A 19,296-nucleotide genomic window follows, 5' to 3' on the forward strand; every position below is an offset into this window, starting at 1 on the left:
GTTGTTACACTTGTCCTTCACCCAAACATTTTCCTTTAAATAAAGCCTCATCAAAGCCTGGAATTCAACTTGAAAGCCTTTAAAAAAGAGGAAACGCAAGGGGTGTGTGTTACGTGGGACAGATGACTTAGTTGGCAAAGTGGAAAGAAGCAGTGTGTCAGGGGCAGGGATGCAACAACTTGGACAACCTCACAAGAAATTCCTTTTCTGTGGAATCTTTGCCACATTTAGAACTGCTCTCCCCAGATTAAATCTCTTGAAGGAGTGCTGCAGTTACATTACTTCTGTGCTGCAGGAAATTCCTAGCACAAATATCCTGGTCTCCATCCTCATATGCACATGCTGTCATCCTTTAAGGCACTTAGAAAAGCCTGCCTTTTCAAGGCAATCTTATAAATATTTACACTGCAGCTCTATGTTTAGGAATATCACTTTTACAAGACTGTGCTAAAATCGTTTAATTTAAAAACCTGTAAGTGAAAGCAAACAGCAGTAAACAGAAGTCCACGGAGCCTGGGTGTGGGTGGCAAGACAACTTGGAGTTACATATATGATCGAAATATGGCAATGCAGAAATCAAGACTGCAAGAGATGGCTGCTGAGACTGTAATTTCATTAACAGAACAGCAGGGTATGAATGTGCCGCGATTCTGTGAGCTGAGGGACACAGCCTGCGTCTGCTCTGATGCCGGGCAGCAGCCCAGCACAGTCCCACGAGTACTTGCAGCGTTGCAGGTTCTGGAAGCAGATTCTGCCTTCGGAAGGCAAGATACGAAGGTTCATTTCGGTAGATAAAAGGAGGTTGGCTGCAGGGCGGTGGAAGCGGGAGTAGGAGTTTGTTTTAGTGGCCTCGGGAGAAATTCACTTAATTCTTTTGGTAAAACAAGGCTTTGAAAACCTGAATGTTTAGATGCCTTCTGAGAACTGTTGAGAGGCAAGTGTCAACGTGCTGCTATTTGCCAGCTCCTTTATTACTGAGAGAGAAAAAAGAAGAAGAAAAACAACGATAACAAGAAACAAAAAGTATCTCCACGGTATATTGCCCGCCTGTAACACAGCGCCCATCGAGCACGAGGTTCTTTCCTACCCGCTCAGCTTGACGCTCACGTAGCAGAGCCACGCGCGGTTCTGCGAGACCCTCGCTAACGGTGGAACGCCGCACGGGCTCGGCGCGCTCCGAGCGCACCGTCCCCGCAAGCCCCCTGCGTGCCCCCGTGCCACCTGCCGCTTTTCCTCGCTTTTATCTCCTACAGCTTTTTCTACTTCTTTCCTTCAAAAGGAAGGTCGGCCACCGGTCACTCGAACCGCCGACCCGTCCCACCGCATCAGCGCGGGGCGGGCCGTAGGGCCGCTCCTAAACCGCATTTTCCTCTCCCACGCGGCGCCGACGCTCCCCCTTCTTCACGTACCCTGCTCCGCGCACGCGCCCGTACGGATGAGGCGGGGCAGAGGCGCGCATGCGCGACCCGCCCTCCCGTTCTCCCTCCCTCCGCCGCCCTTCTTACTCCCCTCCCCCCCCACTCGCGGGCATACGGGGGCGGGGAGAGCGCGCGGGGCGGCGGAGCCGCTCCCCTGGCGGCCGGCGGGGCCGAGGCAGCCGCGCCGGGGCCCTGCGGAGCCGCCGTGAGCGCGCAGCCCCCGCCCAGCCGGGTATTGTTCGCGGCCCGTCTCCGCCAGGAGAGTTTTGCCCTCGTCCCGGCTCCGTTCCCCGCCGGGGCGGGGCGGGCCGGGGCCCCTTTGTCGCCACCTTCCCGGCGTGCGGCGGCGGGCGGGCGGGCGAGCGGCGGAGGGGAGAGGGGGGCGAGGCTCAACATGATGGCGGCCGAGGCCGGGGCCGAGGACGGCGGTTCGGTCTCCTCGACCGGGACGGCGGCCGCCGCAGAGCCGGGGCACTGCCGCGGCATAGCGCCGGGGCCGCAGGGCGCCTTCCCGCCCAGCTCCGGATCCGGCGGGGACAGCCCGGGCGCCGGCCCGGCTCTGTGCTCGGAGCTGGGGCTGCTGGCGCTCGGCTCGGCCGGAGCCCCGCCGCCACCCGGCGAGCCGGGCGCCGCCGCCTTCCCCCCGCTGCCGCCGCCGCCGCCCCTGCCCCCGGCCGGCGGGCTGGCGGCCGTGGACGAGGGCGACTCGCTGGACGGGCCGGAGTACGAGGAGGAGGAGGTGGCCATCCCGCTGAACGCGCCCCCCACCAACCAGTAAGTACCGCGCCCCTCCGCCGCACCGCACGGCCCCCCCCGGTTCCGCTCCCGGAGCGCAGGAAGAGCGCGGCTCCGCGCAGCGCCGCGTGTCCGTGCGGCGGGGGGAGGCCGGGGGCGCCTCCCGGAGCGCCTCGGGACCGCGTCGGTAACTTTGTAACAGGCGGAGATCTCGCTGTGGTGCAAAGCGGGGCTTTCCTCGCGTCATCCTTCTGCATTCCGTTGTTTATAACTTTATTTAAAAAAAAAAAAAAAAAAAAAAAAACAAGCAACAGAGCTTTTCCTATATCGTACAGGAATAAAACGGAGTTTGCACGCACGTGTTTGCCTTCGTGGAGCAGGGAATATGAGGCTTGCTCGCTCGCTCTGGAACAACGCGGGTTTACAATGAGTAGAATTCTTCCTCTGCTTTAAAATAGTGGGCGGGCTGTTCTTATAGAATAGTGCTTGACTTGGCTGCTCAGCCTGTTTAAAGCAAGACTATTTCCAGTTTGTCTATATGTAGACAGGAGGCATTGGTGAAAAAAAATCCCGCAAACCTCCTGCTGGATTTCATTCTCTTATCTCTGTTAAAGTGAATGGAAGTCCTGCGGTGCTGGTAACAGAATTTTGCAATTCGAGTAGAGCAGTTCTGAATTTATATAGTGAAGAAAATATAGGATGAGATAATGCTGTGTGAAGCTTGTTTAATTAATGAATGCTCCATGCACAACCTTTGGATTGAAGTGTAGGAAGTCTGCAGGTTTGTGTGAAGCACTGAAAGCCATGTATTAGTAAGGAAAACAGTCCTCTGAGGGGGTGCCTGGTTATTTAAAAAATTAAGTTGCTTCAAAAGCTCCATTGGTTGCACCAAATAGTCTGGAAATGTGTTGTTCCTGGAGTTTCAGGGGATAGTAGATAACATTAGGCTTTGAGGTACTGAAACAGTTGGACTAGATGATTGCGGTGGGCTTTTCTAACCTTAATGAGTCTGTGATTCTGTGAAACCATGAGGCTAGGCAGATATTTTCATCAGATCAGGACAACCTGAAAGGCCATCTGAATTTGGATTCTTTGTTGCATTCTTTCCTAATTCCACTATCAGAGACTTCTGCACTATTGTATTTCCATGGCTTCAGAAGCCACTGAAGTCATCAGTAGGACAGAAAAGTGTACTGTTATGGATCCTTTTTAAATTCATCTCTCACTTTGACAGTCTTCCTAGTAATCTGCTGATTTCTTGACTTTTTCTGTGGAAGTTTGCTAACATAAGACCTTGTTTTGTGTAGACAGTGTTTGAACAGTCTTTGACTGGCATCACTAATGAGCTGGAAATATGATCAGGCAGTTCTGACAAAGGATCAGGAGGGAAATAGAGGCACGTGAATGTGAAATTGCTTCTTCAGAATTGTCAAATCACTGGAATGGACAGTTCTCTGCTTCTGTTTTTCTCTCTGGAAGATCAGTCTGCTTTTTTTTTCCATTAGATTCAGTTATGTTAGTCAGAAATAGTGCAGTCTTTTTTGGAAGTGTCTTTAGGAAATGGGTGATGGATTATAAATGACCACCTGTTTGGTCCTAAATACCTTAGGACATCCATAGATAGGAGCGGAACTCGCTGTCAGAGCATTGTCCTATGACTCAAGTGCTGGAGCAATGTCTGTCTTTAAGAGTTTTGACAAGTGTGTGCTGAGGGGAAGGGGAAGGCTGCACAGGCCCCAGTTTGCTCTGGTTAACAGTACCTTATTCAGACAAAAGGGAGACGGAAGTCTTTGCAGAACCGGAGCGTAACTCTGAGTTGAGCTTTCTACTCCTGAAGAATCCTTCATTAAAAAAAGATCCAACAAATGAAGAATTTTGGAAGATTTATTCATACCTCCTACCTCCATGTTCTTAACAGCTTTTTCTTTGTCACATAACCCTTGGTGTGTGACTTTTCAGTAAAAAGTTGATTGAATAGAACTGCATTCTCATTCATCTCATCTATGGTGTCAGTTTTCATCGTTTGTATTTAAGTCATTCAGATTGGCCATATGCTGATAGCAAATCACATCCTCTCAGTCCTGCTGTTTTATTTTGGAAGGGCCCTTTCTTTCTAGACGTACCATCTGCTACTATGGAATTAAACTCCTGATTTATTACCAAAACAAAGATCAATATTATCTATAATCTTATATAGGAAAAGGTCTGCTATAAGTCTTTAGGAACAATAATTGAATTTATAGTTAAGATTAAATTTGTCCAGTTGGATATGATTACAAAACTGCTGTTCCATTTGTTTAAATGTGACTGCCAGCTCCACCCTTTCCCACTTCCTCCTAATTCATTCAGTTTTTATGGGAGGCATACATGATCGGCTTGATGGATAATTCTGGGACTTTGTTTTGTTTCTTTGTCTTATTTGCTTATAAATAATGTATTTGCACCTCAGAAAATTGAAACTGCTCTTCCCTCTTGGCTTTGCTTTATGTGACATTATCTCCTGTACAAGAATGAAAAGAGATTTTATTTCACAACAGTAAAACTCACTGGGCTTCTTTCCCTTCCCTTGGCATGCATCGCATTTCAGGATTTACTGAATTGCTGGTTACTGACTCTATACAAAATAATCTGGTAAAAGCTGCTGCTGGTATTTCCTAGCTGTACTGCAGTCTGAAGTTGGACTTTTATGCATGAAATTAAACAAAGCTTTTTGTAGAAACTTAAGCACAACTTTATAACCTTTCCATTTGCTGATTTGCTTTGCAAATTAAAAAAAAGTATATCTGAGTGAATTCTCAGTTTACTAGTTTGTGACCATAGAGGTGTTATAAATGACATGCTTTTTTGTATGAGTAAGTTTCTAAGCACCATGTATGTGATATGCAGATTTTCACAGTAGCAAACCTGAAGAGATGAGAAGTAAAACAAATGCAAATTCTGCACTTCCCATCAGGATACTGTAAATACAGTTTGCTTGGAACATCAGGATATGTTCATCTTTGATAGCAAGCACCCAGTAAATACACTTACTTTCTTCTTTTCCACATGCTAAGGAAAAAGAGAACATGTCTTCTCTCAATATGTTTTCCTGGATTTTCCAGCATTTGGAGGACACTGTCAGCATGTAACAGATTCTCTGTAACCAAAAGCTCAAAATTTCCAGGTAGTGTTGATACTCATCTTCTTTGATACTGAGCAAAGTTGACTCAGGACTTGTCTGTTCAGTGTGCGTGTGTAGTTTTCCATTACTCTGGAGTGTAGCAAAGGCATTTTTTTGTTGTAGTTTAATACTGGATGGGAAGCACACAGGATGCTAAGGAATAAAATTGGCAATTCTGTGTTTTGTTCTTGGTTTTTCTCAGCTTTTTTTCTCATCTACTAAGCACAACTGACAGGTTGATGGAGGTCTGAAATGTTGTATGGGATTGACCTTCAAAATTAGTGAATGCTACCTAATTTAGTAACCAACCAGCGATACGTGAAATAGGCTAGATGTTTGGATATTAGACTAAAAATCTTACTTGGCACGATTATTTGGAATGTCTTTGTTCTATTAAAGCAGCAGAAGCAGTTACTGGGTATTTCATCAAAATTTTCATTTTCACATGGTGTTTTTTAAACAGTATTAGCAGTTTTAAGCAGAAATCAGTTGAAATTGAAAGCTAACAACATTACAAAATGAAACAGGCTGTCAAAATACTATGTTTTTTTTTTTTTAAAAAAAAAAAGCTTACCCAAAGCAGATATATTTTTAGTCAATGCTCTGTTCAAGCAATATAATAGTGAGATAAAGCTGAAAAGAGGTGCGTAAGGAAACAGTAAACAAGCAAGGATTGCAGGAAATAATATTTTCATGTCCAAACGTAGAGTGAATTCCAGGTTCTTCAGGTAAGTTTGTCAAAGGTGGCAAGTCCAGAGTTGTGCAACGTTTGTTTATTTGGGTAACTAATACGAAAAGAACGTGGTTTTTGGAATCTTTGTGTTTTTGTGTATGAGGTTCCATTGCTGTTTAATGTTATTGTAGTTAGCAGCTCGATTTACTTCTTTCAAAAAAATGAGGTTTTTACCTTCTGTGGGGAGCAGGAATTGATAATTATCTGAGGTGGCTGAGTAGTGTGCTGAATTGGCCAATTATAAAATTGGTTTGAAAAAGTGTAGTTTTAGTTATGGTTAAATATGTGGTATAAGAAATGCTGTCTTCCATGCATGGTTAAGAGCAGCAGAGCAAAATTGCATGTAACCATATGAAAGAAACAAAGCAGTAAGTAAACTGATGTGATAGATATGTATACAAAAGGAAACTTTAGATGAGGAGAAACGACAGTAGAACAGCACTTGATGCTGGTTTGATGAGCAATTTTCAGTATTTCTATCTAATATGAGATGGTGTTGCTTTGTCTGCAGATTGAATGTTCCCTTATGCTTTATTTTGTTTGAATTTTGTCATATATCAATTTCCAGAATATTAGTGTGAGACCGACTGACTTTTTCTCTGGCCTGACCTATTGAGAAATACAGCACTGTGCTATGTTCCTTTGCCTTTTGTTATTTTAATATTTTGTAGAGGGGCAGTGGGGAGAAGCACGAATTTACCAGCATGGGTTTGGGTCTCTTCAAATGTGGATCCTGTCCATTGTTTCCATACTTCTGCATTAGTTTTTCACTTCATCCCTTATCTTTCTTCCTCCTTTATTAAAACTAAACCAAGAAATCTTGGAATTTATTTCACTAGTGGATATAATAGGAGGCATCATGTTTTAATGTGGTCCCTGTGCTTCATAGAAGTATTCCAGTGGAACAATTCTGTCTTCCTCTGCCTTTCTTCAAATTATGCTCAGCACCAGTGAAATGTTAGTGTTATTCAAATGCTTGTCAGGTTCCCTCTCCTGTTTTATATGTATGCAGACAGCCTTTACTATTCTTTACCTTTTGCATAAAACATCTGCTCTTTCCATCCAGAATGGAAGAAAAGTTTGTTTTCACTTTATTCTGTCTTTTTGTTGTGTTTTGTGTTGAAGGCAATGGATAGCGGTCTGCTGAGGAGAATACTGAACTTAACCAACCAGATTGCCTTCTACAGTGAGATCCTTGGCTTGGTGCGTGCTGGAGGATTAGTGAATATTGTTCACCTCGTCTTTAGTACGGCTTTTATCACTGTCTCCTGTAGTATATAGCAAATAAGTTAACAGCACACAGGTTAGGTAAGTGGAAGTGCGGTGGGTTGAAAAGCCAACGTAGAAGTTGGGCCTTGGTGAAGGGTCTTGTTGGTCAGTGACATGAAATGAAGTTGGAGGCAGGTGTTCCTCAGATTGTACCCTTGAGCCCATAGTGTTATTGATCGCAGTGATGGGACAGAGTGCACCCTCAGAAAGTTCACAAACAGCGACAGAACCAAGACATTGATGTAGCTGGTGGGTGAGGTAAAGTGGTGTGGGATCTCTTGAAGTTCAGCAGAGGAAATGCAGAACTGTACCTTACAAGGGCTACCACCAGTACATGCAGGGGAGTGTCTGGGTGGAAAGTGGCTCTTCACAGCTGTGTCAGGACCAAGTGGTTCTGACAGACAAGCAAAAAAGAGTAGCAAAAAGAGAGTTATCAGTGGTGTCTCAGGTGACATTACAAGGACCTGTGTCCGTGGATCTGGGGAGGTAGTCTTCCTCTCTGATCAGTGTTGCTGAGGCACATCTCAGGTGTTGTGCTGGTCTCCCTGTAGAAGAGAGAGACAGACGTGAGGGAACAAGTTCATTGCAGGACCACGAAGATAAGGGCTTGGACTGTTTTGCCTGGAGAACAGACTCAAGAAGACCTTATCCATCTTACACATGATGGGAGGGAGCAAAGATAAGGCAGCGAAGTTCTCCTCCTTGGTGCCTACTGATAGGACAGGAGAATGTAGGAAAAAAATTAAAAACTTGGAATTACTCTTGAATACAGAAAAAAACCCCAATATTTATTTGTTTAACTTTGGTGGTAGTCAGAATGCTCAACAGGCTGCCCTTAGGGATTATGAAGTCTCTATCCTTGAAAATGCTTGTAACCAGGTCCAGCACAGGACCACCAAGGTAATGGTTTGGATCGTTTTGCCTGCGTAAGAGGCTAAAGGGGATCTTGCTCATCTTGTAGGTGGTGGGAGGGAGCTAAGATAAGAGAACAAAGCTCTTCTCCTTGCTACCTAGTGACAAGAAAGAAGATAGGAAAAAAAAGAACTTGAAATTACACTTGAATATAGAAAACAAGTTTATTTTTGTTTGTTTAACTTTGGTGTTAGAGTACTGCAACAGGCTGCTTTAGAGATCATTAAGTCTATCCTTGGAGATGCATGTAACCTGTAAACTGTGGCTCTGAGCAGCCTGCTATATCTGATCTGCTTCAAGAACTGGGTGGAAGTACAGGCAGGCAATCCCCAGTAGCTGTTTCATAGTGATGGTCTAAATGATTCTATGTAAATGTGCTGATTATATAGTTGAAGATGACTGTTATGATGCCTCTTTGCTTAAAGTACTCTGGAATCACCTCAGTGACATCAGCTAATAGAAAAGGCTTTAAAGTGCAAGAAATCCTTAGGAGAATAAATAGCACTTCAATATTTTTTATGTTGACAAATCTAATTTTTACTGTAAAAGCTCAGGAATTTGCTTTTTAAATAAATTCTAGGATAGTTCATAGTGCTGCTTAATTATGTAATCAGTTTGCTTTCATATGTAACTTTTCCTTTTAAGTTATCGTTTTATTACTTTAATAGGTGTACTTTAAAGGCTGTGTAGAAACCACTGTTGGTAAATGAACATGAAAGCTCTAGGCACATTTTAGAGGAGGAGGAAGACAAGGGCAGAGTGATGACGGAGGACAGGCAGAGATAAAACACTATAGGCTGATGGCAGCCCTTATTGCCTATTCCCTTCTGCTCAGTGAGAGGAGGTAGGAGTGGTTGGGTAGGAGGAAGGTAGTTTAGCTTGCTCTTAGTTCTCACTGCCCCAATCTGTTAGCAGTAGGCAATAAATTGTATTAATCTTCCTATGTTGAGGCTGTTTTACATGTGATGGTAGTTAGGTGAGTGATCTCTCTGTTCGTGTCTCAACCCATGAGCATCTTTATCATTTTGTTTTCTCTAGCTGTGGAGTACAAGAGCAGCATTGTGGTGAGGAGCCACTGGTAATGAAAGCACCAGTAGTAATCAAGCGCCTCCTCCTCCCGCCCTTCCCCCCAAAAACGTGATTTCTCATCTTCAAGTTTCAGTTTGTTTGGTTTTTTTTTTTTAGGGTTTTCATTTTTGTTGAATTGAAACAGTAGTACTCAACCATCCTCAAGTGATAGCTGTTTTTATTTGTTTGTAAGTGTAAACTTTCCTTGCATTGGAATATACATGCTAATGTAGAAATATTTTAGTTGCATGTATTTGAAGAAGATGACTTTGCAAGTACATGGGGGTATTTGCAATGCCATGATTTTCTGTTACTGCCATTGCCCCAGCAGGAGTGTTTATATTATTTCTCTCATCCTTAGCTATTGGAGATACTTGCACAGGAGTTCTTTCTGTGAACTTTCCCTTGTAGAGTACACTGCTTTCTTTCACGAAGTAGTTTCAAGAAGCCGTGGGGGTTTAGTCAGTCTTTGATGATCAGCTCAAGAATCAAATAATTTTGTGAGGATTTATTTAAGTTTTTTTTTTTTCTTTTCCTAAAATATTTGGTCTATTATTGTTTTGAGTCCACCTGTTTCCTGTAAAATTAAGCATATATATAAATGCTGACCCACATATACTACACACAAAAGGATATTCTGTCTGTGGCTTGCTGGGTTTTGTATGCTTATTTTATATATGAACTGCATCAGGCTTTTGTGTATGAAATTTAAGAACAAAAGTAAATCTGTTCATTTTGTACATCTCCCTCTGTTAATGAGTAACAATGGAGGCCTTACAGCATTTGTATTTAGATATTTTGTTAATCTGGAACACTGTGACTTACAAACATTAACTTGTTCAAACCACAGCTATTTCTCAGTACCTTTTCCCTAGATCTTTTCTTTGAGAGATTTTTGTTCATTTTAAGAATCTGCAGAGATTTTTTTGTTATTTTTACTGTTTCAAAGATATACATGGGAAATATCTTAATTCTTCCAAAACATCACAAAGCCTCTGCAGTAATTGTTCTGTAATTCAATTTTAGAAGCAGGTTCTGTCTTTGCTCTACACATGGTTTTATTGATGTCATAACTGTTAGGGTCAATGATTGAATGAATTGTATGCAATTGAGTATATTCTCTTGTTATCTCTATTGTGTGTGGGAAGCATTGGACATCTTTTACTTTATGTATTGTTCCTAGCTTGAAAGTCTGGAGCTGCCAGGATTCTCTCCTTAGAGCAACAATTCTCCATGGGCAAGAAGCAAAGAAACATTCTAGCATACAAGAATGAAGCACAGAACAAAAAGCTCTGCTTGATTCCTTTGGGTTTTAACCCAGTTGTACCACTGACCAGGAGGTGAAAGCCAAGCTTTGGCACTAAGAAGCAAAAATTTGTTTCAGTTAGTGATGATTGAGCAAATCTGGCATAGCTGGCAGAAAATAAAAAGCCAAGGGGAATGTCCAAGATGGGATGCAGGAGAGGATAAGGTGCAGGGAGAAGGAAAGTTAAGGAGCTAATGATGCATTTCATGGAGTTATCAGCAGTAAAGATTCTTATTATCCTAGAAATTAATCAGTTGTTGTCAAAGAATATCTTTTGATTTGCATAACAATATTAACGTTGTTTCTGTAATAGCACTGCTCTTAGTTTAAATAGAAAAAGGCCTTTCTTTGACTAGAAAGTGTTAGTGGGAAGTGTGTGAAGATGAGTAACTTTTAAAAATGAGAAACTACTTGCTAAAAACTGTATTGAGTTCCTGAATTTATTATCTGAACTGACATTTTACTAAGAAAATGCAAGTTGTTTTTTGGTGTCTTTAGTTGTATTTCATTTGTTTATAAGTTGCTTTTGCAAAAAAGAAATAACAGTCAGTGTTCTTGTTAGCAAGTAGGTACTAGGTAGGGTTGGAAATGCGCCTTTGCTTGCATTGTGTACTGTTGTGCTGCTGTCACATCTCTGTTCTAATAATAGTATGCTGTTCATAAGCTGTTTATCCCTAAAGTACTAAAACTTATGGAACCTCACTTGTCTTAACGAAGTTGTTTAGATTATTGCTTTTTGAATGTAAGCTTGCTTCATTTTTTTCAGCTTGGGTTAGTCTTTGTATTAAGATGTACTGATTTTTGTTGGGGCTGTTTTTTTCCCAAGTCCACAGTTGGTATATCTTTTGCTGGAAGTGTTTTAGTGGTTTTTGGGGAGTATGTGCGAGTCCTAGCGTGGGACTGATATCTGTTGCTTGGTTCCTAGTCTTCAAGTGCAGCATGGCTCTGGTTTCTATCAAGCGTTTCTAAGGGGTTTTGGAACAGTAAAAAGATATAAGCATATTTATTCCTAATCAGGTTTACTTGCACTCTGCCTCTGTACAAAAATGTGTGAGTATGTGAAAGGTATTAACAACCCTTACTTAACCTACAGTAGTACTGAACATTCCAATTTCATCCATTTCACTGGACAAAGAACACCTGCGTAGCTTCAGATTAGTTTCTTCTTCCAGTATTTTGCAGATGCAGCCAGTGTAGCAAATGATCCATGTTTGTAGAGCTTTCTCAGGCAGGAAGTTTTTTTGCACTGCTGAGAACTGCAAAGACCCTATCAAAAACTGCTGACTATGGAGTGATAGACTTAGCAGGACAGAATTAGTCAGCGAATTTACAAAGATCTGAGTGGAACTGCTTGGTCTTTGCAAATAGAATACATAAAGGATGTAGTGTAGCTTTACATAGAATGCAGCTTTATGAATCCGATAGATGAAGGATAAGCTGTTAAGGGGCAGCATTGGAATGAAAATGGTAGCACTGAGAATACGCTTCAAACTGAGGAACTGGCAAATTTGAAAGGAGACAGACAGTGGATTTGAATGTCAGGTCTGCCATTGTTTATTACCAAGAATGGAAAGTTTGAGAGGGAATGGCTTGTATTAACAGAATGATAAGAAATAACAGCACAGGATATCTTGTTGGTTTTGATTTCATGTGTCCATGAGACTACTCAAGATAAGATTGCTGTGCCATTTTAAGCTTTTTTGAAGGATTTTCCTAGTCTAAGGTAATCATATCTTTGCTCTCTTTTGCTTTATGAAGGGAGCACAGTTTATGTGGTCTCTGAAGGTGATAATAAAAGTTTGTAGTGTGTGTTTAAAAAAAAAAAAAAAAAAGAAAGTACTGAACCATTGACTGTGCATTGTTAAGAAGGGAGCTCTGACCACATCTCTTAGCAATTCTCTATTTCTTTTGGATTTTGTTTTTAGCAGCAAGGTGTGTGGCTAAGATGAGCTTTGAGTGAAGTGGATACAGCATTTGATGATGGATTTTTCCTCTGCGCTGTAATATGTTTCTAAGTAGTAGAAGGGAGATCTCCACTTATTATCTGTATCCTCATTTCTACTAAATTGCGAAAATTACTTTTGCAGTCCTTTAGTGCTTTTTCCTGCTTTGCCCTCTTCCTGGTCTACATTGTCTCCAAGTTAAGACTGCTGCATGCTGCAACAGCAAGATGCTTGAATAGAACAACAAATCCGCATTTGCTTTTCTTGCACTTAAAAAGGAAACATGCAAATAAAAGTACTTGTTTGAACAATGTGACATGCTTCCACACACAGTAGCAGCTGCCTCCTTCCAGATGGCAACTCCACCATCTGCTTTGCAGCCTGTCCTCTTGAATGGACTTAGTAGCACGTCTGTGGGGCCAGAAGTCCTGTTACTGTACCACGAGCTTCTTTAGGGATATGATGTGATCAGATTTCTGCTCCCAGAAGGAAGTGTTGGCTAGATTTGATAGGACAGGTATGACTGGGTTTCTGCTGCCCTGCTTCTTCTGTGTTATGTGGAGAACCATTGGGCTCCTCTTCTGACCAGAGGTACCAGTGCTGGCTCCTCTGCTGTGGCTGCACTGCCAGCAGCATTCTCCTGGGTCGCTACATGGTGCGTGTGTCTTCATAGAAGCTGCTTGTGATGATGCAGTGTTTTCTTTGTTTGCTTGCAGTAACTAAGATTATGGTACACAGCGTTGAAGTTATGAATATTCTGCTTCTGATTTAAACTAACAGATGGAAGTATTTTCTTGCACAGCATCAGACTAGTTTCTGAAACAAGGAAGTCTGTAATTGATACTCTTAGAATTAAAATAAAGGTCACGGTGTGAGTAATAAGTTTGTTACAGCAGTGCCTAAACAGCTGGTCATGGAAACAACAACTGAGATTATGATCCAAAGCTGGTAAGACATTCTGTAGCTGAATCGTTCCGTAGCCTTCTGTGACAAGACTACTCATGTTTTTTCATACCTTAAAACTTCATACCTTAAAAAGTATCAAATCACTGCTGTTTGATTCTGTGCTGTTTCATAATGTTAATTTAAAAACCAAGAAAAGCATATTATTAACATATAAATATCTAGAAAGCTAATGTTAAAAATAAGTGTTCCTAGGTAGGATTAGACAAGAAAACAGAAGTGACTAGCAATGATAGGGGTATCGCTTTTGGCAGCGATAAAGGATATACATCCAAACAGCAGTGAGTTACTGTTGCGAGTGCTCAAGCAGTAAGAGTCTCAGCCAGGGGAGCAACATTCTGTTCAGGAACAGCTGCACAGTTGTTTGCATTTGACACCCTCCTATTCAAACCTTAATTTCTTTAATGAATCTTGTCTTATACTGTAGATAGGACTCAGTTTTATTCCTGTGAATGGGCTGTGTTTCTTCCAGCTACATGTACATTACACTAGGCTGAAAATGCTGAAGTTGTGACAGATAGTTCTAGTTCTGTAGAGCCTTCTAAGAGGCGAAAGTATGTTTCAGTAGTGCATTTTGGAGAAACTGAACTCAAGCTTGCTGGAGATACTTGATTGAGGAAGAAAGTCAGAGGACGTGGCCTGTCCTTCAGGTTGTCTATACTCTTTATTCTCTGAAACTGCAATGATTAGGACTGGTTGCACAGTTTCAGTTATTTGTTGTAATTTTTTTTTTTTTCTTCCAGATAGCGTTGTGTGTTGGGTGGGTGTTCCTTTGTAACACCATGAATTATGATATTTTTCACTAGTATGAATATGTGCTCGTCACACTAGTTAGTGTTGAAAGAAAAATTGATCTGTGGATGTATTTCAAAACAAAAACAAAAAAGCCACAACAAAGCCAACCTATGGCTTAGCAAGAGTTTTTTAAGAAAGATGACACTACTAGATATATACCAAAAAAAATAACCAAGCACTTGATATCTTTAAATCAGAACAAGTATGACAATATTGTTGAATATTCTTTACTCATGTTTACTTTTAAACTATGTGAAGGCAGTGATGAAAGTTTGTAGAGTACCTCTTCACTGAGATCAAGTGATAGCTGAGTGAAGTAAAAGATGTGCTTTTAAAAACATAATCTATGCACTTGAATAAAGTGTTTCTTTAGTGATGAAACTTCAGTCTTTGGAAAAATGCAGTTGCTTCCCAGCAAGCATTTTGCTTACTGTCATGGTATCATAGAAGCTTGTACTTCAGTCTGTATCCTGTTTTCTGAAGATGTGTGCTATCTGCAGAGGCTTCCTGAGGATATCACTTGAGCTGTTTTCTGTTATCACTGCTGTGTATAGACTGCTCTACTGGCACTTGTGTGTTACCTTCAGTTGTAAGTTAAAGGCAGGGCAACAGCTGCAAGGGCGTCCTCTTTGTTCAGAGCTCCTGGTCTTAATGCGTTAGCATCCAGGTTAGTAGTGACCATTACTGTGAGAAATCTCAAAAAGGTGAGCACTTAATTGGCGAATAATCATGTGTTTTTTTTATCTAGTATGTTTGTTGTTCTTCCTATTTGCACTCCATATTACTGACATCATCCAGATTTTGAAAATGTGCCTTAAGTTTGGCATCAAAGATAATGTCTCTCAATGAAGCTATGATTATTTTTCTTAAGTGGGTGATAAATAGGAACAAATAAAAGCTGAGTGAGCTCATTGTTAGTTTAAAATAGACTTCACGGAATGTTGGATTAAAATAATTTCTTGATCAGGAAAGTTTCTTGGTTCTCCTGGGAGTTCATTCCTTTCAGAAAGCCAGTCTGTCCAGAAGAGCGAAGCCAGGTTGTGGCATGCTTGTAATTAACAGGATTTTAGCCACACTGTGCCCACTGACGAGCAGAATATTTTGTCCTAGGTTGTTTGGAACAGACCATCCTGATTTAGTTCAGTTACACAGAGGGCTCTCAGAGCAGTGCCATCCACTTGTGTGCAGGCTGTTTGTAAGCCGGCAGTTCCTGCCAGCAAGGCCGTGCGGTTCTGGAACGCGGTGAGCAAGGCACCAGCTCTGCAGCCTGGTTGGCCTGCCGGAGCCTCAGCTGCTGCGCCGGCATGCAGACAATGTGGCATTTTTTCTGGTTTAGCTTGTTTTCCTCAGGATGAGGAAGAGAAGCAGTGGAGACCTATACCAGCAAAAATACAGCCTTGCCAGTGCAAACAGTATCTGCACAGGTGCTGCTGCTCCTGCAGTATGTGATGCTTATCTGCAGAGTCCCGACTGATCTTCACTCTGATAAAAGCTGCCCTCAAGGAAAATTTCTGCTTTCGCTTCCATTTCGTAAAACAAATGTTTCTGGCTAGATTTCATCAGCAGCCCAGCTGTTTGGATTTTTTTTTAAGGTACTTTTCACATCTGTTCCAAAATTCATTTTTTATAACTCTTACCTGCTCGTGTATATCTGGCAGAATCAAGTGGCTGATCAGAATTACTAAATGATTTAGTTACTGTGTAACTGTGGCAATATGAAAACTGGTGTTTCCCTGAGTGCAGAAATTGAAGTCTGAATCTAAGCATCATTAGTTGATGGATGCAGACCAAATAAATTACTACATTATGTAGCTCTAGAACATACTGCAACCTTCAAATGGGCCTGGATACATTTCCTTGATTAGCACATGAGAACACCACTTTTTAAATTTAAATTGCTTTTCCTTTACTTCATTTTCCTGTGTGTGTATGTAAACCCAATACTGGGTCATTTAGGAGAGGTTCTGGTGGGAGCTATATAAATCAAAGAACTGAAGTACGGCTGATTAATACTTCACTGTTAACTATCTTCACCTTACAAACTGAAACTGCAGTGCTCTTGTCATATTTTATGGTCCAAATTTGCTGTGTGTCTGCACTAGCTTGTAACTGATGGGGCATGAATTGTGATTTAGGAAAGACTATTCTGGGACTGGACAGTGGTTTGGTTACTATTGTCACTCTTATTTGATGCAGGCTTTGCTGCTGGATTATTGGTTTGTGTGGGATGAGAACAGGCACTTTGCAACTCCAGCCTGAAATGAAGCCTAGGCTTCATTTTTATATTAAAATGCAAGAGTCTTCAAGTCAGGTGTCATCTCTGATTCTGTTTAAAACAGCAAATCGGGGAGGAGGAAAAAGATGACATATATAGCCTCTGCCTCTTGAGTTCATTCAGAATGTGTTATCTGGCAAAACAGGTTATCTAAAATCTGTGCTGTCTTAGAAGCACTTATTGTAAATTAAGAGCTCACACACGTAAGTATGTAATAAATATTTTTTTAAATGAAATTGCAGTTACCTCAGTTCTGAGAGCTTTCTTTGGCTTTGCAAGTCTATTCTACAAGAATAAACAAAAACTTTAACTTCTAAGGACACATATTATTGTGCTTTTCTTACAGGTGGTATCATGGAAAGCTTGACAGAACAATTGCAGAAGAACGTCTTCGGCAGGCAGGAAAACCTGGAAGTTACCTTATTCGAGAAAGTGATCGGAGACCAGGTTCATTTGTGCTTTCGTTCCTTAGTAAAACAAATGTCAATCACTTCAGGTGAGAACAAAATATTTTCTTTTAAATTACTGTAATCTGCTTATTTTTATCTTATTGTCTTATGCCAGCAGATAAGCACTGTATTATAATAGAGTATTTTTGACTTTTTATTTTATGGTATACTTTTTAACTTGTGCTTAGTTATTCTAAAGCATGCTACTCTGGAATCCTTTTGCAGGAAACCCAGCATCAAAAGAGAGACACCTGTTTTAAGCTGTTGTGAATAGTCTTAAAGTAACATGCAGATTATGTTAGCCATGAAGATGGTTTTGGATCTGGTCTTCAGTTGTCATTTTAGTTCACAGGGCATACTTAAGTGTTGAAGTACTAACAAATCTGATTGTCTCCTTAAATTGTAGGAATAAAATAATAAGTGAAAAGATTATGTATTTAATAAGGGTTTGCTTAGAAACAATTTGCAGCCTGTGTTAGAATTAATTGTTCCAAAAACAAATAGCCCTTTATCCAAACTGTAACTAGGGTTATTTCAGCATTAGCAAGCTGTGTATGTATGTTAATGAAGATATGTTCATTTATTCTTTAGTGTAAATGAGTTGTGTGCTTAGAAAAGCTTGAATGTTAGTTAACAAATCAAGTGTTGCAATGCAGTGTTCATTTTCACGAAACTGGAGAGCAAATAAAGAAAAATGTAGGCCAAATAGCAAGTTTCTTTGGAAACAGAAGAAACCCTTGACAGGAGAACAATTAATAGAAGCAACAAATGCAAACTAAATTCTTTTACTCGTGATAGAGGGAGTTATCCAAGATACCATCATATAAGCCACTATGTGTGTGACTTACAAATGTAGGGAGTTTTTGAATGCATCTGCTGTGTGATGAAATGTAGTTCATAGGTCCTGATCTAACACTGACACAAACTCTCTTAAATGCAGACAGTGTACCACACGTATAGTATGTCATGTTTGCATCTTGTCATCTGAGCTAACGATTTTGGCTTCTCAGCTATACAGATAATGGTTTAGGAGCAGCCTCTTGCCTAGCAATAGGAGAAAATTATAGTATACTAATGGTGGCTTTCTATTATTGTTCTGGAGTCCTGCACTATTAGCTTATTATTGAAGCCAACCTCGTCCACTTGAATATTGGCAGTGCAGGTTGAAAATTGTCTTTAATGATTTCCAATTCCATAAAGAAAGTTCCATTAAGAACTTAAATAATCATTCATTCCAGCATCCCTAAAATACACATATAGAAAAATGACTATCTGAAGCGATTAATTTGTTTGTTGATACTGTGCTTCAGAGATAGGGTATGTTATTTAAGATCTCATTTATTTGCTACATGTGTGCTTTCCTTTGTTATGAGAAAGGCAAGTACTGCACTCAGAAATACTATCAAATTGAAGACAAGTACTGTACTCAAAAATATTGTCTTTAAGTACTTTCAAGCAAATATGGGGATGATTCTCCTGCATCCCACAGAGCAGAAGTGGTTTTTCCATCAGGGCAGATAGCCTACTAGAAATGGGTAAACGTTCACTGCTAAACAATCTTCCTCTGTTTTTTTTTTTTACCATTGATTTCCACAGTAAAAGTAAAATGTCAACATCAGGTGAAAATGCTTTTTGTGCCATGCAATTAATGGATAGCATATCAATCTGCTGAAATCATTTTTTCACAGAAGTGTTGGTGAGTTACTGAGTGATACCACATATTATGGGAGGAAATATTTATGTTTCAGTCTTTCCTATTGGATTTTGTGTGATTACAGAAGGCTTCGTATAGTGTTGGGCTCTGTGTTTTGAAGACAGATATAATTTATGCTTGAATTACTAATCTGAAACACAACATTTTAATTAGAACCTAGTCTGTTTAGTAACTTCACAAGGAATCTGGCAGAAAATATGCTAAAATATCTGGCCTAAATCATTAGTTATATTCTTACAGCACTGAAAGTAGAGTCAAATATGCTTAAAAAACAATTTCATTTCTGAAGGTTCATGTTTATTTATGCTTTATGCTGATGTGTGGCAGCAATCATTTAGTTCAAAATGCTGACTGAGTAGAAAGATTTGTAGTGTGTGAAAATAGTGACTTGTTAAAAAAATGGAAATAAGAATTTCCAAAAGCAGTTGCAGGTGAGCAGCGTACTCGTTTTGGATGAGGGATAAGTTTCTTGGCAGCTGATTTTATTTTTGTTTTCAAATTGCTTCCAAAGCTAGAGAAGAAAATAAGGAGTAAGTAGGGCACTTCTACTATAGTT

General features: G+C 40.8%; 1 protein-coding gene across 1 annotated transcript in view; it reads left to right on the forward strand.

Annotated features, from left to right (window-relative positions):
• Positions 1–1,812: 1,812 nt before the first annotated feature.
• RASA1 (RAS p21 protein activator 1) overlaps positions 1,813–19,296 on the forward strand; it is a 60,101-nt gene continuing 42,617 nt past the window's right edge. Inside the window, exons 1-2 of the mRNA XM_042866151.1 lie at positions 1,813–2,192; positions 16,924–17,073. Coding sequence (XP_042722085.1) covers positions 1,813–2,192; positions 16,924–17,073 — 530 coding nt within the window. The remainder of the gene's footprint in view (positions 2,193–16,923; positions 17,074–19,296) is intronic.

Source organism: Lagopus leucura, unplaced genomic scaffold, assembly GCF_019238085.1.
Source record: "Lagopus leucura isolate 7727_CA_CO unplaced genomic scaffold, USGS_WTPT01 Super-Scaffold_810, whole genome shotgun sequence".
Taxonomy (NCBI): Eukaryota; Metazoa; Chordata; class Aves; order Galliformes; family Phasianidae; genus Lagopus; species Lagopus leucura.